Here is a 23,925-nt window from a genome sequence, read left to right as displayed (position 1 = left end):
ACAATATTGAGTTTTTTTTTTTAAATATAAAAAGTTTTATGTATTTTAAAAAAAAAATTAAAAATATAATTAAAAATTTACGTTTATTAAATATATATATATATATATATATATATATATATATACATATATATTATTGTACAAATTAATATGTATATATAAGTATATATAGAGAATTAATTGTACACAAAAATTATTGTTGTTATTTTATATAATCTTTCAAAATTCAATATAAGTATGTATGTATGTATGCATATGCAGTTACAAAAAGAAAAAAAATCCTTTTTTTTTTTTTTTATTTACTTTATATTACTGTTTATATTTGTTTTTTTTTATTTTTAAAATTCGACCGGTTTCTACAACTTCTCACAGTGAACTGAACTTAATAAAAAAAAATGGGAAAACTTTAAAACGACATGAGACGAAAAAAAAAGTAAAATAAAAATGAAAATGAGAAAAATGAAAAAATAAAAGAGAAAAATTTTCTTTTCTTCTCTCTCTCTCTCTCTCTCTCTGTGTAATATGCAATTCCTTTTATATATATATATATATACGAATACAGATAATTAATATTTATGTGAAAAATTTTTGTGTATGTTCTAATTTTTTTGATGTGTAATGTAATCATAAAGGAAAGCAATAATAATAATGGTTGTGAACTTTGGTACCATTTACCATATTGCACTATGTGTTCTTCTATCTATACAATATTCTGTTCTCTACTCAAAAAAAAAAGAAAAAAATAACAATAATGAATAAAAAAAAAATTAAATGAAATTTTTGTTTTCTCCACCATTTGGGAATAGAAAATCGAAAATGAAAGGAACATAAAAAAAAAAAAAATTTTTTTTCATAAAACTTTTGAGATATGCGCATTCGTTAGAAAAAATGTGAGGAAGCTGTTGTGTTTTTATTTTTTATTTTTAACATACATTAGGTAGAATAGGTTAGGTACACAATATATTCATGTATACTTATATAAATAATATTTTATTTTTATTATATATATATATATATATACTCTGTATTCATATACATACATGTATTATGTATGATTATGTTCATAAGTCCTTATATTCAGTTCAGTTCAGTTAGATTATGTTTTATAATATAAAGTCTTGTATATGTTACGTTATACATTTTATGTTGCACGAATACAAATACAATGCACTTCGAAATTAAATGTACATATTATTTATTCTCTGATTGTGTACATATACAGTAGTATAACAATTATGTTATGTACCTTTACCTACCTACCTATTCTGTTCTATATTCTATTCTAATTATACGAGTAGTATAACTGGATATAGAATAAATAGGGGTTGTTTTAATTTTTTTTATTTTCTATTTCGGTTTTTTTTATTTTTATTATTATTTGTGTTTCTCTCTTAAAATATTCTCTTAATAATATTTTATAATTTTTCAATGTTTTTCTCTTCATTCTATTTTGTTGTTGCATTTTATACTTTCGTAATGGATCAATTGAATGTTTGAGAAAGCTTTTGTTTTTATACTCGAAAAATATTATTTATTTTTATATTACAATTTTCGAATTTAAATGACAAATTACGAATTTCGAATTTTTATTTAATTTTAATAATGTAATGAGTCATCAAAAAAAAAAAACTAATTAATAAAAAAGTAAATATAAATAAGAGGAAATTATAAATAGGGGGAAAAAAGTGCAAATTTGGAAAATTTACATTTAACATAAGGTAAGTACAATTATTCAAGTGCAATTTTTTTTTTTAAATTTAACTGGAATCTTAATTCTTAATTTATTTTTTCGTATTCATGTTTCCATTTTCGATCAGTACATTTTTGTTACGGTTATAATAATTTAATTTTATAAAAGCGCGTCACTGCTTATTACGTTATCTACTATTTAAAGAACTAACATGATACTTTACAATAAGTGTCATGTTAGTTAAAGTGACACTATTTTACTAATTTTAAAATAATTATTATAGACACGAATCAAATATCTATTGTGTTGGTTTGTGTTTAAAATAATCGTTTGTTTTAAATTTTTGCCCATAGAGTGAATTAAACCATAATTAGACTGGTAATTAAGAGAGGCAGTTTACTCAAAAGATTTACAAAATGCGAAGTAAATGTTTAAAATGAAAATTTAAATAAAAAAAAAATAACATTTTATTAGTATAAAACAATTAATTATCTAATTTATTGTAAAAAATTGTTTTAGTGGTAAATTTTTTTATGTATAAAATGAGTAGATTCATTTGTGATATTTTATCACTTTCATAGCTCTTTACTATTTTATTTATTACATTACTTTTTATAATTTTTAACATATTAAAAATATTTTTCAAATTCACTTTATTATTATTTTCAGCGGCATCTATTGTTGGAATAACTTTCAGTAATTTTACTTTTTTGTTCTAAAATTGAAGTTTTTCTCATAGATGGCACAAATTTTTGGCCTAATTCAATTTGTACATTTAACGATTACAGAGCCATTTTATTTATTGAAATACAGCCGTAGTTAAAGATAAAAAAATTTCTGAGACACAAACCGGCAATAATTTAATTTAATGACATTTTCGTAGTGGTAATGCTGTTAATGACAATTAAAAATTATATTTTTTTTTTTCATTAGGAAAAATGACGCGCCATGTAATTTTATTCTAATATTTTAAAAGTATTTATTGCAAATTTTAATTAAATTGGATTTAAAAATATTAGAAATTTTTCTTCCATTATTTATTTTAATTAAGAATAAAATTAATTTAAAGGAATTGCAATCAACAAGGTTGGTAGCAAATAAACTTGGATATTTGGGTTTGTTGCTTGTCAGCATTGTGGGCCTGTTGGTGTCAATTTAATAAAAATGTACAGAAGTTGTTCATATTGATATACATATTAATGAAATTTTGAAAAGTTGGTAATAAATTTACCGTGATAAATACTATTATTAATACAAATTCAAAATAAAATTTAAAAATTTAAATATATTTAAAAAATGGAAATTTGTGAAAACCTGAATGAATCAATCAAATTTGCTGGTATGTAAACAAACACAAAACAAAGTGGCCACTTTATTTTGATCTGAAAATACTAAAATTTATAAATAAATGATTTTTTTAGGAACTCAAGTTGCACCAATAAAATGTTTTTTATGCGATAAAAATTTTATGGTTGGTGACGAATCTTATTTATTATTCGCGAAAAGATTAGCAGAAAATGAAGAGGACGATGTTCCAATGGCAACTGTATTGAGTTCAGCAGTTGGAGTTGATATAAATGAATCTAGTGCTCATTCAAAAGTTTTATGCCACAATTGTAATGAAATAATTTTAGAATACGAGCTAATTGAACAACGATACATACAATTGAAATTTAAATTAATAAAAGATTACAATGATGTGGTAAGCAAATATGAAGATACTATTTTGTATGAAGTGAATGATGGTAATGATGACCAAGTTATAATTAACGATGACAATGAAACCACCGAAACAGAATCATCAAAAATAGAATTGACTGCATTAGATAAAAATGTTATTTATGAATATTTAATGGACAATGGTTTTGTAGCTGTTAGTTCTAAAGATGATATCAAAGAAAATTTTATTGAATTACAAGAAAATTGTAAAAGTGATCTTTCAAAATTCGAAAATGGCTTAGTTAACGAGATAGAGGAAAATCAGAACAATGATGAACATTTAAATGTTATGGAAAATAAAAATTCAGAGAATGAAGGTATTTTTCCTTACTTATACCTACTTATTTTTTATTTAAGATAAAATTTTTCAATTAAGATGCACATTTTGAAAGAATTGTTGAACAAAATCAATTTACTGCAGACGAAAATACATTAGATGATGGGGGAGATTCGCAGTCTTTACAATTCATAACAGATGGTTATAAATTTCTTCATATTTACTTTATATTATCAACAAAACGAAAACTTGTTTTTTTTTTTGCAGATAATGCATCTTTAAAGTCTAGCGATTTCACAAGTTTTGATCTTGAATTACATCAGAAACCAAAATCTGTAACAACTGAAGATGCGAGACCATCATTTGCATTCGATGGCGAGAAATTTTTTTGTTTAATATGTGGAGATAATGATAGTGAAAGTGAAACTAATTTGGCTGAAAGTTTTGACAATAAGAGTATAGCAGTTCACTTAAAAGAAAAGCATGACGTTCTGTTATTTGTGTGCAATTGTTGTGGCGGCGGATTTTCTAAAAAAGCAGATCTTCTTGAGCATGGGAAAAGTGGAAAATGTGGTGAATATGAATGTGAAGTATGTTTCCAGAAATTTGATAATTTAAAGAACTGCCGAACACACAAAAAAATTCACTCATATTCATTGCAATGTTCAATTTGTAAGAAGAAATTTTTATCAAAGAAACTATTGGATGAACATTTGAATGTTCATAGTGGAATTAGGCCTTTTAAATGTTATGTGTGTGGGAAAAATTTTACTGCTAAATACGCTTTGAATTCTCATATGAAAATTCATGCTGAAAGGGAAAGACCATATTCATGCAATAAATGTAATAAATCATTTTTTACTGCAGCAAATCTCGTACAGCATAGCAAAACACATTCCAGTGTCAAAGAGTTTTCTTGTGATATTTGTGAAAAAAGTTTTGCTACCCAACATAATTTAGAAATACACAAAATTGTTCATACTGGTCATAAGCCATTCTTGTGTAGAACTTGTGGAAAATCTTTTGCCAGGAGAACAGAAATAACGGATCATGAGAGAACACATACTGGAGAAAGGGTTTGCAAATTATTAAAACAGGCAATAATTGTTTTTTTTTTAACTGAAATTGGTTTTAGCCTTTTGAATGTGATATATGTGGAATGAAGTTTGCCCAAAGATCAAATTTATCAACGCACAAAAAGTCAACACATTTTAATGAGAAAAAGTAAGGATGCATACGTATATGACTGAAATTTAAATGATCCAGATACATACATATATATGTACCTTAATATTAATTATTTTTAAAATAATCTCTTTCTATTTGTAGACATAAATGTGATACTTGCGGGAAGAGTTTTAAGAGAAGAAGGTATTCTTAATTATTTATTGATGATTTATGTACTTGAATAAAATACTTCTTTGTAGGTTATTGGATTATCATATACAGGCCGCTCACACTGGAGAAAGACCATACAAATGCGATTCTTGTCATTCTACTTTTGTTTATCCAGAACATTATAAAAAAGTTTGTTGATTTGTCATAAAAATAAGCTATTCATAATTTAATAATTTATTTTAGCATTTACGAATCCATTCTGGTGTTAAACCATATTCATGTGAAGTGTGTGGAAAATCTTTCAATTCAAGAGATAATCGAAATGCTCACCGATTTATTCATAGCGACAAGAAACCATATGAGTGTTTAACTTGTGGACAAGGTTTTATGAGAAAACCTTTATTATATAATCATATGCAATCAGTTGGTCATATTAACGACACCATAGTTGTAAATCAGCCACGTATAAAACAAACGTTGGAAACGAGTATTAATGATTTAGAAAATGGTGAAATTCAAATAATAAAAGAAGATAGCGATTATAAAATGGTTATGGATAGTCGAGTAATATTAAAAGATGATAGTGATGAGATAGACGAAATAATTTTAGAAGAAGAACATTTAATTGACGGAATGGAGGATAATCAGGAAAATTCTATAAACCAAACATTAAATGAGAATGATGATGATAACCTTATTGATGAGGAAACCTTGCCAGATGAATCCTATTCAATTAACAAATATTTAAAAAAAATAATTTAGTTTAAAATTTTCGTAAGATTTTTTGTTTTTTTTTATATTAAAAATTTATATTGTAGTTATTTTCAAATTTATTTTAGAAATTAAGTAGCTAAATATCGAATTATACAAAAATATTGCACATATTAATTCAGTTTTATTTTATATTCATATAAAAACATAATGATTAAATAAAATAAAATAATATAATTTAACATAGAAATAAGGCTATATTGAGTGCATGAATAAAGATATATGTATGGATGTTTATAAAATTTCGATATTCTTTCGAATATTACGGAACTGCATAAGTAATGCACAGTTTGTTATAAAGGTAAAGGAAGGAAAGACTTGATTAAAAGCGTAAACGAAAGAAAGTTGATTTATATAATTGCATATTTATTTTGACCAAAACTCATTCTTTCGATACTTATGCGTATGTAAAATCTTACTCTTAAATAAATAGCAATTTCTTGAGCAAAATTTTTTGAATTGAATTTGAATTTTTTCAAACATAATTTTAAGTAGCATGGTCACATCATTTTGGGCACAAACATTTTTTTGAAAATAAATATAATGAAACAAAAATAAGCTCACTTGAAAATTTTAAAAGACAAAAGATATTTCTTAATTTATTGTTAATTAATTTTTTTTTTTACAATTTTCATAATATTTTCTTCTATAAAACATATTTTTGAAATTGAAAATTTTAAAACGTTTTTATACTAAAAAAAAAAAAAAAATAAACAATTGTAGTAACAGTGTTCTAATCTTTAATACATAAAGTTATGTTATGTATTTAAAAAAGTTTTTCTCTTTTACAAAATAATATTATAATATTCTTAGTTAAATTTTAAATTATCAAAATAATATGATTTTTTCATTTTCATTTTAATTTAAATTTTCTCTTATTTTTACTTTAAATTTTTCAAATATATTGTATAATAAAAATTTATTTTTACTTTATATAATTTTACAAAGTTTTTAAATATCTTTAAAAAGGCCTTGAATAGATTGTTTATTATAATATTTTTTTCTTTTTTTTTTTTTTTATTTTGTAAAAATTTTTGTATAATTTTATTTTATGAGAAAGTAATAATTAAAATTACTTTTTATGATTTTTTTTTTAAGTATATTTTTTTTTTATATAATAATTTCTAATTTAGTTTTTCTATTTACATTATAATTGTCTGTTGTATTAATAATAATAATTATATAATGTAGATTTATAAAATAAAAGATTTTGAAAACAAATCCTTTTTGCTTATATAAAAAAGGAAATATAATGTTGTAGCAGCTATAAAAGGAACAGTTAAGAACGGTTAGCCAGAATAAAATTGAGAAATTAGAAATTTTTTTTTTTTATGGAAAATAAAAAATGGAAAACTAAATTTTCAAATTTAGATTTGAGTTTATTAATTATAATTATAATTTATAAGTTACTTTCTCTTTATTTTTATTAAATTTACTTAGTTATCATATTATTATTAAAAAAATTTTCATCTTCTTTTTGTTTTGTCTTACTTTGGACTCTACGTGATTAATAATATGAAATATTTCGAATAGAATTGAATAAAATTGAATTAATTTAGAGATGAAGCACAAAGATTATAATATGATTTAAATATTTAATCAATTGGAATTAAAATTATTATTTTATTTGAATTAAATTTCTATAATTTTATTTAAAGAAGACAATTTTTTTCAATAAATTTTTTAATATTTAAATTTGGATATTTTTTTAAAAATTCTATTAATTTTTTTTTTATTATTTAAATTATTTAAATCGCATCATATAATTATTTTATATTCGTATATAAATTAAATTTATAAGTCAGTTAATGACTGATTTTTTTTAATTCTCTCTTTTTTAAAAAGATAAATAATTCGTATTTTTTAATGCTTTTTAATGTTTTAATTTTCGTAAATTATATTTCAAATAGTAAAATTTATGAGAAGAAGCAAAATTGCAAATGATCAGGTTCATGATTTAATAAAAAATGTTACCTAAATCTTAATAAACGAAAATATTTTCCTTTCATTATAAAATATTTGCTGTTTTTGTAGTTATGGTAGGACTTAAAATATTAATGAAATATAATATTTTTTTTTTGTTCCTCTGATAGTTTGGTTCTGTAAGGGTCTTGTGTGTGTATATTTAGTATTTTTCCTATATATTGCAAATATTTGATTATTATTGAAAAAAGACTGACTAAAATTCTTCTTTATGATATTTCACATAACTAATTTTTTTTTTATTTTAAAATTTAAAAAAAAAAATAATAAATTTATTTGATCATGTTCTGCTAAATTTGTTAAATTTTTCCCTAAAAATGTCTTTCCATTTAAATGTTATAATAATTTCCCTAGCTCAAACCGAGAGGAGATTAAAGAAGAAAAAAAAAAATCTTTAACCTCCTCCACCTCCACCACCTCCGCCACCACCTCCTAACTCATCTTCATATTGTTTACGGAAGCAATCACCGACAGGGAAGAAGTCCCAACACCTTTGCTGATACATATTCCACACATATGTTTCTTGACCAGTATATTCTGTGTCCGGTTTATTAATTAAATGCATTAAAAAGAACATATAATTTGCCAGATTATGCTCTTTTTGAACATGCGTATCAAATCCGTGCGGTACCGCATCCAGATAGTCCTTAGCTATACCACATATAAAGCAAAATGATTCCATATTATCTTGTACAGATTGCAATTGATCACGAAGCTCACCGAAAGCATCAATGATCAAACCTTGAATAATGGCCAATAGAATAACAATAACAAAGAAGAAGAATGTTATATCGAAAATAATACGATATACTTCGTATTCGTCACCGACAGGATCACCAATTTCATCACCTATACCACCACCAGCTCTTACACCTTTATATAAATGGAATATAAAGCATGTTGCCATATCATGACATTTTTTATCAACTTCATCGTCCTCTTCTTGTATGTAAAATTTACGGAAGAAATTGAATGCCACAACAGTATAAATATATACAACAATAGTTAACAACATTACAGTCAAAACTAATTGCTTTCCGTTATGAGTTACTGATTGCAAAATAGTTCTTAGTGTTTTAAAACCAACAGCAACATCAAGTAAATGTGCAGCAAAGAAGAAATTATTGAAATTACCCATAACCGAAAATGTAAAATACCATAATGAATATAAGAAAGCATTATCAGTAATTGTTACACCCGCTTTCCAAATTTGATACCTCCAATCAATATTGAGAATATATTTAATTACACCACCAGACTCAGCACCTTCCTCTTGTGCCGCAAAAGCATTTTTTTCCATACCCAAAAGATTTGATATTGAGTCAAAATCATATGTTTCACTATATTTTTGTCTAACTTTTTTCTTAATAAATTTATCCCAATAATTAACCGGAAATGATTTCGCCGATATTACCAATTTATCCCAATGAGACTTAAAGTCATCGTCTTCCGGTTGCTCTGCGATAAATAACCCATCGAATTCAAGACGACGTGCAATTTCTTTTTCCCTTTTGAAGATAGCTAATGGTACTTTAAGGTGATAATAAGCAATTAGCATAGCCAAAGAAACTATACTGTGTAGTACCGCTGACACTCTAAGTACATGTTCCATATAATAATAGTTCTCATCAACCTCAACCTGTTCATTCGAAAAATCATCTTCCTCCCCTTCACCAGAACCCTCTCCCGAGCCTAAACCAGAACCTAAACCAGCCCCAGAACCTGATCCTCCTAAAAGTAAATCTTCTTCATCGCCATCATCATCTTCTCCAAGTGTTGTAACTTTGTAGAAGAGTAACATAAAATTGATACTAAAAGCTAACACTAAAGCAACATATTTTAACGTGTAAAAGTTTCTAGCTAAAAGACTTACAACCTTTCGGGCATAACCTGAAAAATCAATTTGGCTAACAGCTGAAGGCTCAGCTGGTTGTGTTGCTGTTTTCTTGGCTTCAGCTTCAATTGATGCCATTGCTGCTTCTTGTGCTTTTTGTGCTTCTTGTCTTTCTTGAGCAGCACGTTTTGCGGCATCTCCGCCTAATAAATCAACTAAAGTCATTGGCGGCTCTTTCGGTTCCCCACCTTCAACTAAAATTTCTCCTTGTGCGGTAACTGCAGCCCCATCTTCTGGAGAACTTTCACCAGTTTCTTCAACGGAAGATGACGGAGATAGGCCAGGGGATTCATGTATCGCAACTTTATATTGTCCATTTTCTTCTTTATTAATATCCATTCCAAAAGCCTGTATCGTACCCGGCGGCTCTTCCTGCGGTAATGGCGGCAATGCTAATGATGCAAATTTATCTTCCTCTACTGGTGGCTCTTCAACTTCTTCACTAGCTGGTCCACGCATTAAATTTAATATAATTCCAAATATATATTTCAAAATCATCAGATTCGCATAACCAGTGTAATAGAAACAATAGAAGATCATTTTAAAGAATCCTACAATCAATTCCGGAACAGTTTTAGTTTGCATAACACCAATTTGATGTTTAATGTTGGCTGGACTTAACATAAACACTAAATTTTTAGCACCATCTTTAATTCCTTGAATTGTTCTACGAATTGGATCTTTTGCAGCACGTTCTTCATCTTCTTCACTCATATATGAACTATATCCGCTATCACGTTTAACATTACTACCACCATCATCTGTTGCCATTAAACCAGAAGCATGTTGCATTTCAAAAATTGCATCTTCACAGAAGTTAACAAAAGCTTCAAGTTTTTCTTTGTCACCACCTTCTGTTACAATTGAGTAGAAGAAGGCACGTTTTGATTCACGAATTTGAGGTTTTTCCCATTGTTCTATATTAGTATCTTTAATTTCAAAGTAAACTCTTTCAATTTTTTTTGAGCTTCCTAAAATTTCAATACGACCTAAAAATGGCTCAAAATAATTAAGTACTGAGCCAGCTGTTTCTAAGAACCGTGCCAATCTTGGTTCATTTGGCATGTGTTCACTTAAATTTGTTAACAAAACAGCTAAATTAAAACCGATTTCTTTAGATGGTTCATGAAAACGGTCTACAAAAGCAGCATAATCAATTTTTCCTTCATGATTACGTTCACAGCATGCTAAAAGGAAATCCATTTCTTCACTAAAAACAATAAAAGTAAAGCATTAATTATAAATATTCCTTTATTTGTCCAAGCAAATACTTACACTGTATAAGTTTTTTGTTGTTCCATTTTCTCTCTGAAATCTTTTGGTGTTACCCAACCTTCACTATTCGGGTCGATTTCTTGAAAACTGGCTGATTCTATTAAATCTTTTAATTTTAAAAATTGATCAAAATATTTTAAAATTAATTCAACGTTTTGTGCTGATTCAACTAAAGTGTCAACCATCTGTTTACCAATGGTACCTGTTTGATAAATTAAATTAATAATTATATAATTAATTAAAATTATTTTTATAATTCGTTATAAAATATTTATTGTAATATAATATGCTATAGTATACCGTTTACAATATTTCCTTCCAACATGGATAACATCATGGTGATCATATCCTTTTGTAAATTCAACAATTCTTTTAGTAAATCAACTTGACTTGCATGTTTTGATAATTTCTCTTGCATATGAGAGAAAAGGAACAAGAAACCACCAACAGCATCCCATAATCTGGAATGGGCTAATGCTTGCTGATTTAATGTACAAGGACCTTGAATAACTTCAGTTAGTGTGTTGAAAACTTGACTTGCAACACCGATAGCTTTAAAGAAATTTGCTTTACCAGCTGGATCAATAATTTCCTTACTTGAATAATGCCAATAAAAATCCATAATGGATTCTTGAAGACGCAACAAATAATCAACAGTACAAATAACAACATTTACAGTCGTAGTATTACCAGCTTGTGTTCTCAAATAATTTTGCCAATCTAAAAAATAACATTGAAAGTTAAAATAACAATTACGAGTATGAAAAGCATTTTTCAAAATTTGTGTTAAAAAGTAATCAAGCTGAACAACCTGTTCAGTTAAAATTTATTTGTTTACTATTTATTTTTATGTCTATTTACCTAAATTGTGACCTTCACAGGTCAATTGAATGAATCGGAATAAAGCACATGTAAATTCAGCATCATGCATATTCTTTTCACCAGCAGCTCCTTCTGAACCAACACCTAGACCTGAACCCGATGGAATATATTCTTTTTTTGGTTTTTGTTCCATAATATTTTATATTTTTTTTTTTTATACATTTATAGGATATTTAAAGGAATATCAAGGGATACAAAAATTTATAGAAGGAATTCCATACATATGTATATACATATACATAGATGTTTTTTTTGTATATAATATATATATGTATAATATATATGTACATAAAATAAATAAAATAAAAATAAAACATATTTTAAGGATTTAATGCAAAACCACACAAAACATTCCAAAGAAATATTACATATGGAAATTATGTCGAATGATATTCATTCATTTAATTATCGAAATTTAAATAAATGTGGTTATATATATGGATGTATATATAATATAATATATTTTAAAAATGGAGGATATATAAAAAATCATTTTTTTTTTCGTGAAATTGGGATTGATCACAAAATTGTTTTTCGAATTTTTATTTAATGATTTTGTCATATAAATTGTTTTGTTTGTGTGTATATGGATAATAGGGGAACAAATAATAGGGGAACAACCAAAAAGTTTTGGATTTTGATGAAAATTAAACAAATAAATAAAGGAGCAAAACAAAAAAAAATAAAATAAATAAATAAAAAGATAAAGAAAATTAATTGAAAGAAAAAAAATAATGGAAAGTGGACTAAAAACAAGAACACATTATGGCAAAAAATTAATAAAAATAAAATCAATGAAAATTGGAAATTAAAATAAAATTTAAAGCACCAAATTTACACAAAAAAAATAATGTTAAGCTTCTTGCAATACAAGGATAATTGAATGTTATATGATTTTGGAAATGATGTTTTTGTTAAATAAAAAATTATAAATGAATAATTAATTGTGAACAAAATTAATTTTACACACAATTTAATATTGCTTAAAATAAAGAAAAATAAAAAAATGGCGTAAGTACATTTCTATACAATTTTCAGAATTGCAATTTTACTATCCTATAAATTAATTTTTAGGAGCTATAAATGAATTCAGAGGTAAACAATTGAAAATGATAGTCTATAAATTAATGAATAAAGCATTGTACCCGCCTATATAAGAATCACCTACAAATTGGATAAAAAATGAAATTTTACAGTATATGCAGTATGAATTAGAAATTTAAGAATCAATTTCATTCGTATAATATTCACATTGTTCAACGTATATAATCGTATAATCATATTATGTGTATAGATTGTCATTAATATTTGAATTAGACATAATGTTTTAATATAAAAATAGAAACTGAATGCCACCAATTGAATGCAAAGGTAATTTACATTGTAATTTTTAATATGTATAACGTTACCGCTCTTCAAATTGAAAAAAAAATTTTAAAAACACTATAGTTATAATAATTCTGTTTAATACTCGTATATCATTTAATATTTCGTCGCTATTTTACAATGGTCCACAATTATAAAATTTCACCCTCTACTTAACATTCTCTTAGAACTAAAATCAAATGAAGAGAGAAAATTTAAATTGTATAAAAAATGATAAGAAAGTAGGGAAATGTAAAGCTTTCAAACATGTTGACCAACAATTTAAATCGAATGTATGTGTAAATAAGGGTCTATATAATATTAGGTAAATATAAACGTATCCTTATTAATTTAAGTATTATTATGACTTCCATATTATGAGTTGGTCATTAAGACGTACGTATACATACGAAATATTCAGTGAAAACAAAAAGAGAAGTTTTTAATGTTTTATTTATTATCCTCTAGTCTATAAAATACATACTGGAACTAAGTAAAAATGAATATTTTAAAGGAAGAGAAATTTTATGACTCATATTTTTAATAAAAAGCTGAAAAGTTATTTGTATTATACATATGTAGATGTATATATAAAATAATTCAATATAATATTATGTAGACCTATAGAATATACCCATATTATTTATAGACATAATATTAAGGACTTTTAACTTTTAAACTAAAAATAATTTATGCTTCAACAAGTGAAATCTAATATGTATTCTAAGAAATAAATTTTATTGAAATTGACGTAATAATTCTATTTGTATAAACAGTGATATATATAAAAGATTTGTACAAATTTTGTGTGGATCAAAAATTTTATATGAGAACAAAATAATAACGAAAAATAAGTGTTATATAAGAATATACAAATAATATTAGAACATTTATTATAATTATTGTAGTTTCTTTGGTTTATTGCAACCAAATATATACATATATAAATAGTTTAATTAAAGTAAATGAATAAAATATTCATTTCTGGAAATTATTATTAAAATATATCAATTTAATACTCATCTGTATATTCCCTCATATTAACTAAGTTATTTTTAGGATTTTCCAAATGAATTCCTATGAAATGTTAAGTTTATTTGTGCAAGTATGTATCTCGCAGGTTTGATATTTTTAAATCTTTATACATTTTTCTTTGTTTGACTCAAATTCATAATGCTATTGTGACCTTATTAGAAAATGTTCTTCAATAATTTTTTATTTTGCAGAATAATTTATAAATATATATAAGAATATTAAATTGTAAGATTATTTAAATTTTTTTTTAAAAAAATTATTTAAATATATAATTTAACACTAACAGAAGAGAAATAATAAAATTTTTTTGGTCCATTTTTTTTTCAATTTATATTAGATACAGAATAATTTTAATATAATAAGATGTTAGTTACAATTTAATATAATATTGGGTATAATATAAAATAGAGAAGAATTGTATATATTGAAAAAAGAAATATACATTTGTGTATATTTGAAATAAACAATAAAAAAATTCCTTTCAAAAATATTGAGTTAGTCACAATTAAATAAAATATTTTTTAACCATTAAAGTTCGGTTAAATTTCAATTTTATTGTATCATAATGCCTACATTGAATTTGTATTTGATATTGATTTTGAATCACAACAATAAAAAAAAATAAAAAACCAAAAATTTGATTGGTGGTTTCGGGTCTTGCATCTCATAGAATTATTTTGGAATGAAACAATATTGTTGCATACCTTTTAATGTACAATTCATACATAATTTACTTTATTAAATTTACTAACCATCATTTAGTGATTCTGAAAAAACACCCAAATATTACTTTTACATTTATAAAGTTTTATGAGTTATAAATTATAAAAATTAAACGAAAAAAAAAAAGGATAGTAAATTATAAGTGTATAAAAATTTTTAAGGGATATTTTTTGAAATTTGCGGGGGGGTAATTTGATATTTTTATATTGTTATTTAGATATTTTATATAATAATTTTATATAATATGTGTATATGAGTTTTTGAGTAACAACTGCAAAAATTAAATTTCATCAAGTAGCTATTTACATCGAATCGAATATATTATTAAAAAACTTTTAATAAAATATAAATTTTGTAAATATTTTAATATCCTCTAATTCATATATCTCTTTCTGTCATTCTAATAATCAACGCTAACCACAATTATAAATGATGACAATTTTAGGTCAATGTCTACTTTTAGAATAATTTCGTTACACTACTTTGAAACATGAAAGTATTACTAAATTTTGCGCGGTTGTTTACTTAGGGGTTAATTATGAAAAAATAAAATGCAATATTCAGAGTCAGAAATACTTTAGAGCATGACTGACAAATAATTTAATTATAATATTGGCAATTATTTGTCAGGCAATGGTAACCTCTTTTTTTTCAACCCTTTAAAATTATTTTATATTTTAAATTCAAATTACATCTACGTAACACGTTTTTTTATATTTTTTAGTTAGTAATTAATTTAGATCAGAAAAATTCTTTTTGATTTATATTTTCTGATTTATATTTTTTATAGGTTTTTAAGTGAAAATAGCAAAGAATTCTCAAATCAAAACAAAATATCATCTAAGTATAGAAAAATATTCCTTTTAATATAAATAAAATTCATTTAGCAAATAATATTAAAAATAAAAGCAAATAAATTCATTCGTACATTATTCGAATTTTTGAATTTTCTATTATTATATTGAAATTTTTGTAATAAATAATTATACGAAACAGGTGATCACACACATTTCATGTACATATATGAATATGTATACCTACATAAATGTTAATGTATTTTTTATATTGTATCATTTATAAAATGGAATTTTCTAACAATAAATCAAAATTGTTTAAAATCAATTTTTTAAATAAATAAACAAATTATAAATATAATTAAATTAATGTAATTTTTCTCCAAAAAAAGAAAAAAGAACAATTAAAAATTAATAAGAAAAATTTAACAATTCAAGGGCATAAATTTAGGAGGTAGCTGAATATTTTTCAATTTATAAAATTATGTAATTAGGTATTTATGAAATAAGAATGATTAAGGTTATGATGCATGAATGATGTTTAGTATATATAGTAAGTATGTATAATAACAAACATCATCATCGGATTGATGATTAAGAACATTTACAATTTAATAATTTATTTAAAAAACATACTCGTATAAAAATTTTCACCAATCTTTAATATTTTTCTATTTTTATTAACTGACATTGCTTTGAGAAATTCGAGTATTTTTGTAATAATTATTACTACTCGAACAAAATTTTTTACTCTCTTCATTTTTATTATTATTTTTTATAGATATAGATTATATAATGTTATACTGAAGTATATTATATATGTTATTTTTTTATAATAATTAGTTTAAGTAGTTAAGTGTAAGGTAACTTAAAATTGAGTAAGAGAAAAATAAAATTGTGAGAATAATTTAGTTTTACTTTGTCTTTCGTTAGGTTAAGACGTACATATATTATTATTAAGTTCGGTTATATTATTGTGAAAAATAATATTATAATGGTTTTTGATATTATTATTATTGTAGTGTTATCATTTCTATTTTTAATTTATTTATGGTTTAAATATCGTTTTACATATTGGAAAAGAAAACGAATTCCTTATATAAAACCAATTGTACCTATTGGAAATTTAAAGGATGCTGGTAGAACAAAAACAATTGGTATTCGTTTATATGAATTATATAAAGAAGGAAAAGAAATAAATTATCCATATGTTGGAATATTTGCATTCTTTACACCTAGTCTTTTAGCTATAGATATTGATTTCATAAAAACAATATTAATTAAAGATTTTCAATATTTTACGGATCGTAATGTATATTATAATGAAAATGATGATCCATTGTCAGCACATTTATTTAGTATTGAAGGTGTTAAATGGAAAAAATTACGTACAAAAATGACACCAACATTTACATCTGGTAAAATGAAATTTATGTTTCCAACAATTGCTACTATTGGTGAACGATTTGGTGATACATTAGAAAGTATGCTATGGAATGAGAGTATACCAAGTAAAAAAACTCTTTTAGAAATGAAACAATTATCAGCACGTTATACAACAGATGTAATTGGTACTTGTGCATTCGGTATTGATTGTAATAGTTTAAAAGATCCAAAAGCAAAATTTCGTATGATTGGAAAAAAATCATTAGAAAAACCAAGAATGACTGTACCATTAAGATTATTATCAAGTCAATTTCCTAATTTTGCAAGAAAATTACATATAAAAACAGAACATGATGATGTTAGTGAATTTTTTATGGGTGCATTAAAAGAAACAATTGGTTTTAGAGAAAGAAATGATGTTCGAAGAAATGATTTCCTTGATATAATGATAAGTTTAAAAAATTCTGATAATGAAGATGAACGTATTACATTTGAAGAAATTGCAGCTCAAGCATACATATTCTTTTTAGCTGGATATGAAACATCATCAATAACATTATCATTTTGTTTATATGAATTAGCATTAAATGAAGATATACAATGTAAAGCTAGATCGGAAATAACAAGAGTTTTAGAAAAATATCATAATATTTTAACATATGATGCTGTTACGGAAATGATTTATGTTCAACAAATAATTGATGGTATATGAGAAATTTAATTTTATTTCCATTTATATTATTTTGTATTTCTATAAATAATTTTAATTCTAGCAAAAATATATTACGTATAATATGTCTTTCATATTACGTCTATTATATTAATGTATTATGCTAATAAATATTATTTTCTGATATCAACAAATAATTTTTAAGGCGATAAAATACTGATAATAAATAGTTGAAGCGTTATTGTACATGAAATTAATTGGATATGAATCGTACAAAGTATATTTTATTTAATTTTTTCCACGTAAATTTTTTCAACCATTTTTATAAATACAAATATGTAAAATAAATAATTCAAAATATTCAAAATTATATTGTATGTTATGTATTACTCTTAAAGTTATAAAAAATTCGATTCATATACGAAACTAATTTATTTTCTGATTCATTTTGGTGTTATTTCACATTGTAAATATTTATTAATTGTTAAAGAGCCCCATATGGTTATACATAGTACTATTTTAGGGAGCACATTTATACAGCACGAAAGCTTTTTATACACAATATACATATACTTATCGATATACGTAGATATTTTAAACTGAAAAAAAAACCGGTCTTTTTAATATTATGACTCATTGAAATTCATCGCAAATTTTGCATTTCAATGATTTTAAAATATTCTTGAAGTTTTTATACATTGTTTACATATCTAGATATCTTTAAGCTTTTTATTTAATTTTATAATTCGATTAAAACTAATATATTCGAAAAAATTTAAGTAAAAAGTTTAGTACTTGTTGATTCATTAGAATTCTATGCATATTAATATAAATAGCAATAATAATAATAGACTATTAAAAGCTTTTGTTGGTAAACAACATTATTATTTTACTTTAACCATATGGTATTACATACGCATATTTTTTTCAGAATATACAATTCATACATACGTATATATACTTATTATTATTTTACATACTTAAATTTTCAATGTAAAAATATTTAAATAATTTATACCTATTTTATATAAATTCGTAACTAATATATGTATTTAAACGTACATTTAAAAGTATTCTAAAATTAACTATTGTTTATTTTTATTTTAGAAACACTTCGCAAATATCCACCAGCTACAACACTTCAACGTAAAGTTGCAGAAGATTATAAAGTAAATGACACAAATGATGTTATTGAGAAAGGACGAAATATTATAATTTCAATTTATGGAATTCATCATGATCCACAGTATTATCCTGATCCAGAAAAATTTGATCCAGATCGTTTTTCAATTGAAAATAATCAGAAGAGAATACCATTAACTTACATCCCATTTGGTGATGGTCCAAGAAATTGTATTGGAAAAAGATTTGGTAAACTTCAAACAAGTATTGGATTGATATCACTTTTGAGTAGATTTAAATTTACTAAGTCGGAGAAAACAATTGAACCATTGAAATTTTCACCAAAAAGTTTTATATTATCGCCAGTTGGTGGTGTTTGGTTGTATGTTGAGAAAATTTACCAAAGTACAGAACTTTAGTTTTAATTTTTTAATTGTAAAATTTTTGTAAATTTACACAATAGTTTTAAATATTTTTAATACTTAATTTATTTAATTTGCAAATTTATTTTTTGATGTAAATAAATTTGTCTAACATTATTCTTCAGAAATGTTTCATTATTATAAATATAGCGTCTTGTTAATAATATAGCGACAAAAAGTGATAATAGGCGAAATTGTTAATAATAGACAAAATATATTTTTATTTTATTACGTAGGTTAGGAAAAGTATTCCTTATGTGGAATTAGTATGACAATTTTTGTAATTTAGTTACAAGACAACAAAAAAACTAAAAATGGAATACGCGTGTATTCCATTTAAATTGCAAGTTTTAATATGTAAAAACTTTATAATATGTTAATAGTCATAATATAACTATATGATGAAGAATGTTTTTCTAATAAGAAAATTAAAACATTTTAGCAAAAAACCTAATTTAATACCTGATTACATAATTTTAAAATAGTTGTTTGTAAAATACTTTTTATTTTAATAAGAACATTGTATTTTGAATTTGAAAAAAATTATTATCCATTTCTAATGTGAATGAATAAAAGTGTAGTATAATTATGAAGAAGTGAAAGAACTTATGAATTTCAATATGTACCTCAGCAAAGGCCTAAATATTAGTAAACAGTTTTAAATGTAAGCTATTACACTTGGAAACTGATTTCGTAATTATATTAAACTTTAAAAATATGCAGTGTTCATAAATATTGATTAAATTAATTAAGAGAGTTATTACGTACCGTAGAACTAACTTACGTCTTATTAAGAAAAACAATAATATAACTAAATTAAATTTATCGAATTTGCTGAATTATGATTTTATTATTGAACTACCGAAATTATTAAAACCTAGACAAAAAGCCCCACATTTTGAAAATTTCATTAAAAACTTGCAATCCTGAAAATTATTTAAATTACTTTCGTTTAAATATAAGTGTGTAATTAATGTTAAAAAAAAAACTAGAGGATTATAGCATGCTAGGGTTAAAGCAATATTCTACTTTTTAAGGGTTTCTACAAATAAAGCAGACTTTTTCTTTATACATTTTATTCAAAACTTACCCTCAGCTTTAGTATTCCTTTCAAATGCATCAAGATCAAGAACGCTACATGAATTCATCAATCCAGCAATAGAGGTAAAGAATCCAACATCCTTTTTTTCTTTTAAATGATTCAACATTCCCATTTGAATGTCAATGTTACCACCACGTAAAATTGCTATACCTAAATTTAATGTTGTCATTACCATTTCAGATGGTACACCTTTCGATGCAGATATATGTAAGAGTACCATTTCAGCCACACCACGATTTGCTAATCGAGCTTGATGGAAAAGCAATTTTTGTTTTTCCATTTCTTGTTCCTAAAATATACATATTTGTGTATAAAAATTTTGTTATTAAAAATAACAAGTTTAGCAAAGAAGAGATTGACTAAAAAATAAATAGGTTTTCGGTACAAAGAAGGACAAAATTTATCTAAGACCTTACCATTAACTTTTCCATGTTACTTCTAATTTTCTTTTTTTGTTAGCATTAATTTTATAATTAGCATTAGTTAGTACATAATATATTAATTAAAATTTATATATATAAAGTTGTTATAGATAAAATCAAAACAAACTTACATGTATACTTGTACCCTCTTCAGCACCCTCTTCACCTCCACCGCCTTCTTCATCTCCGCCCTCTTCTTCTTCTTCACCACACGATTTGGCAGCAATTTGAGCATAAGACATATAAAGTAAATCTTCTTGTAATGCCCCGCTCCTTTCTGTCATGGCGCCACGACAGAAAGTTGTTACCAATTGTGTTAGTGGATCCGGTTTTCCTTCTTCTTCTTCCGGATCTTTTTTAGATTTTTCTGAATCCTCAAAGGATTGAGTTAAATCTTCAATCATTACTTCTTGACCAACATTTTCTTCCTGCAACCATAATTCGTAATATGTACGGGCAAAGATGTTACAAGCGCGATGCCTAAATATTTTTTATTTTTTTTCAAAGAAAGATACAATTATAAGAAACTTAGTCAAAGTTGATAGGTGTAACAAAATTAGAGTGTTAAAAAAATTTGAAAACACAAAAACAATAAACCATGTTATTTTATGTTAAGTTTTTTTGTTTCATTATGCAATAAGTAATTTTCAAACAACAAAAGTTAGAAACATCAAAACTTGCAAAAAAAAGTTTTATAACAAATAACTTTAATTAAAACTTAATAAGAATATAATTAGTTAAATCTGATAGGGAGCTTCAGCTAGTATTAAGTTAACAATATTTTCAAAGAAAATTATTGAAATCAAGAAATGCATTAAGAAAATTAAAAAAAAAATTTAAATTTTATTATAATTTAATCATGAGAAACGAATGATAACTTGAACATAAATCTTAAAAGGAACCTATAGTACTGTAAGCGCATAAACGAATACAGGAGCTATGTAACGTGATTATTTTCAAATCGTTATAAAATTATTAAAATTTTTAGTTCCGCCAGTAGTAAGTCTTATATTTATAGTTAAAGAAAATAGAAGAGAATCTTTTAAATGTATTATACTTTATTTTAATTGGAACCGTAACTAAAGTATTTTTTAAGCTAATTTAGCTATTAAACTCGGTAATTGAGTTTCAAAAAAAAATTTAAATGATTTACATTCCATAAGTAAATTATAAGAAACCATACATAAGCATGCATGTTTCTTGAATGATAAATAAAACTTACAATACACTAGATTATTTTAATGAAAATGCAAAAATTTATGTAACTTTATAAAGAGTAGAATTCGAACAGATATAGAAAGAGAAGTTTATCTGCTAATATATTATATCTCTATGTATATTATGTGTTGTTATATATAAACATAAATTCGTATATGCTTAGATTTTTCATTTTATATATATAGAAATTTTTTATCCTTGATAAAGCAGTAAATTTGATATTTGAATATTGTTATTACATTAACATTCGCTATTATCAACATTTTATAAAATAATTTTTTTTTTAGTAAATAAATTATCATTATTTCTTTATCTTACATTTGGTTTTCGCTATAATGAATAATATTCAATAAATAAATAAAAAAAAAAACATGAAATGAAATTTAAATTATCGTTCAATCATAAAAAAAAAAGGTTATAGATTTTAAAACAACCTGCTCATTCTATAGAGATGTTTAGCTCGCAAGCAATTAATAGCAGCCTGACGTCTAGCTATCGACAGTACACCTCTCCAGTTTGTTTTCTTTTGTTGACGAACTGTCGCCTAAAATATGAAAATAAGCCGAAAAAAAAGCCAAAAAAAAAAGTTGGACAAAAAACAAGATTAGTATCGATTAATACTCTTGAATGTTAAATTGGTTAATTTAAAATGAAATTTTGTTAGCAAGACAAATTAAAAAATGTAAACAGAATTTAAGAAACAAAAAAAAAAAAATATTTTTTATTTCTTTATTTTTATTAAAATGAAAAAAATAAATTTTTGAAAATTAATTACAACCCACAAACCAACACGTAAGTTAAACGTAATCTTTTGTTTTTTTTTTTGTATTTATTAAAATTAAGAAAACTATATCAACTCTGAAAACATAAAACTAAAAAAATTTTCATCATTTATTTTGAACCTGGGAAGAGAGTGTAGTGACACCTGTCGGAAACAAGCAATAACAGCACGTTTCCTTTGAATTGATACACAACTTCGGTAGACATTTTTACTTTGTTGTTGTGGATGGTCGATCTAAAGTAATTAAATAAAATTCCCCAAATAAAGTTTAAAAAAAAAAATTAAATAAATTAAAATAAGAGACAAATAATAAAATAAAAATTTAAATTAAAATAATAAATCAGAAAATAAAAAAAATAAAAACCACAATTTAGAATAAGGAGAAGAGAAACAATCAAAGATATAGTAGAACAACTGGTACCAACAGCGGATCAAATGCATTAAAAAAATTAAGATATTCTGCTGGCAAGGAATTTATTTTTTGTATATATAGTCGAACTTTTGCAGCTTAATTGGTCTAATATTTTTCATTTTAAAATATATTTTTAAGCATGTTTAGTGATGCACTTTTAGATTACAAAAATTCAATAAAATTATTTTTATATGTCTTTTTGTTCTCTACTAATGGCATTGTTGACAAAATGTTTCTATGTATATTAATTTAAAATATGACATTTCTGTATAATTTTTCCATTTCGAATTTTAAATTGAAACTTAAAGCTGAAAATTGTTCAAGGGGAGTGCGTTATTTATAATAAATTAAGAATAAAACTTGACCAGACTTCGATAATCCTCAACTTCTTTGTTTGCTTTTAGTATTTTAATGTCTTTTACCGACAATAATTTCAATTTTAATATATCAAATTTTTTACAAAAGTTAAATACGATTATTAACATAAGCATTCATAAAAAATAATTCTGTAGGAATTTTTTATAATTATATAATTAATTATATATTAATTATATAATTATAAAAATTAATTAATTTTGAATAATATTTTGATTGGTAATATTATGTCTTGGAGTTCTTAATTTGTTCCTGTTAGTTCGACTATA

The 23,925-nt window shown here is 24.1% G+C and overlaps 4 protein-coding genes across 30 annotated transcripts in view; 2 read left to right on the top strand and 2 right to left on the bottom strand.

The window, feature by feature from the left end:
* Positions 1–370, bottom strand: part of LOC129606703 (sodium-dependent neutral amino acid transporter B(0)AT3) — a 79,187-nt gene extending 78,817 nt beyond the window's left edge. Inside the window, exon 1 of the mRNA XM_055517177.1 lies at positions 304–370. The gene's annotated coding sequence lies outside the window, so the exon portion shown is untranslated. The remainder of the gene's footprint in view (positions 1–303) is intronic.
* A 2,265-nt stretch (positions 371–2,635) lies between these two features.
* LOC129606654 (zinc finger protein ZFP2-like) lies at positions 2,636–6,246 on the top strand. 2 transcript variants are annotated; one of them, XM_055517079.1, is made up of 8 exons: positions 2,636–3,029; positions 3,112–3,726; positions 3,786–3,887; positions 3,954–4,762; positions 4,822–4,910; positions 5,016–5,057; positions 5,114–5,213; positions 5,268–6,244. In XM_055517079.1, the coding sequence occupies exons 1-8, from the start codon at positions 2,987–2,989 to the stop codon at positions 5,784–5,786; spliced, it is 2,319 nt and encodes a 772-aa protein (XP_055373054.1). In that variant the 5' UTR covers positions 2,636–2,986; the 3' UTR covers positions 5,787–6,244. The 2 variants fall into 2 exon arrangements, with proteins under 2 accessions (XP_055373054.1, XP_055373055.1); XM_055517080.1 differs by lacking the exon at positions 3,786–3,887 and having other exon boundaries at positions 5,268–6,246.
* A 308-nt stretch (positions 6,247–6,554) lies between these two features.
* LOC129606687 (ryanodine receptor) overlaps positions 6,555–23,925 on the bottom strand; it is a 115,123-nt gene continuing 97,752 nt past the window's right edge. For 8 of the 26 annotated variants that reach the window (XM_055517125.1, XM_055517127.1, XM_055517124.1 and 5 more), the window contains 8 exons: positions 22,991–23,103; positions 21,002–21,350; positions 20,865–20,894; positions 20,437–20,737; positions 11,809–11,940; positions 11,248–11,667; positions 10,948–11,149; positions 6,555–10,882 (listed from right to left, as the gene is read on the bottom strand). In XM_055517125.1, the coding sequence (XP_055373100.1) occupies positions 8,173–10,882; positions 10,948–11,149; positions 11,248–11,667; positions 11,809–11,940; positions 20,437–20,737; positions 20,865–20,894; positions 21,002–21,350; positions 22,991–23,103 (4,257 nt within the window). In that variant the 3' untranslated portion in view covers positions 6,555–8,172. Of the gene's footprint in view, positions 10,883–10,947; positions 11,150–11,247; positions 11,668–11,808; positions 11,941–14,981; positions 14,997–20,436; positions 20,738–20,864; positions 20,895–21,001; positions 21,351–22,522; positions 22,633–22,990; positions 23,104–23,925 lie in introns of all 26 variants that reach the window. The other 18 variants (XM_055517146.1, XM_055517142.1, XM_055517149.1 and 15 more) reach the window with 10 other exon arrangements.
* Positions 16,707–19,592, top strand: LOC129606688 (probable cytochrome P450 6a13). The gene is made up of 2 exons (XM_055517151.1): positions 16,707–17,836; positions 18,910–19,592. Exons 1-2 carry the CDS (start codon positions 16,741–16,743, stop codon positions 19,341–19,343), a joined length of 1,530 nt encoding a protein of 509 aa, XP_055373126.1. The 5' UTR covers positions 16,707–16,740; the 3' UTR covers positions 19,344–19,592.

Source organism: Condylostylus longicornis, unplaced genomic scaffold (assembly GCF_029603195.1).
Source record: "Condylostylus longicornis isolate FDR11 unplaced genomic scaffold, ASM2960319v2 ptg000020l, whole genome shotgun sequence".
NCBI classification, from domain to species: Eukaryota; Metazoa; Arthropoda; class Insecta; order Diptera; family Dolichopodidae; genus Condylostylus; species Condylostylus longicornis.
This window is presented reverse-complemented; position numbering and strand designations above follow the sequence as displayed.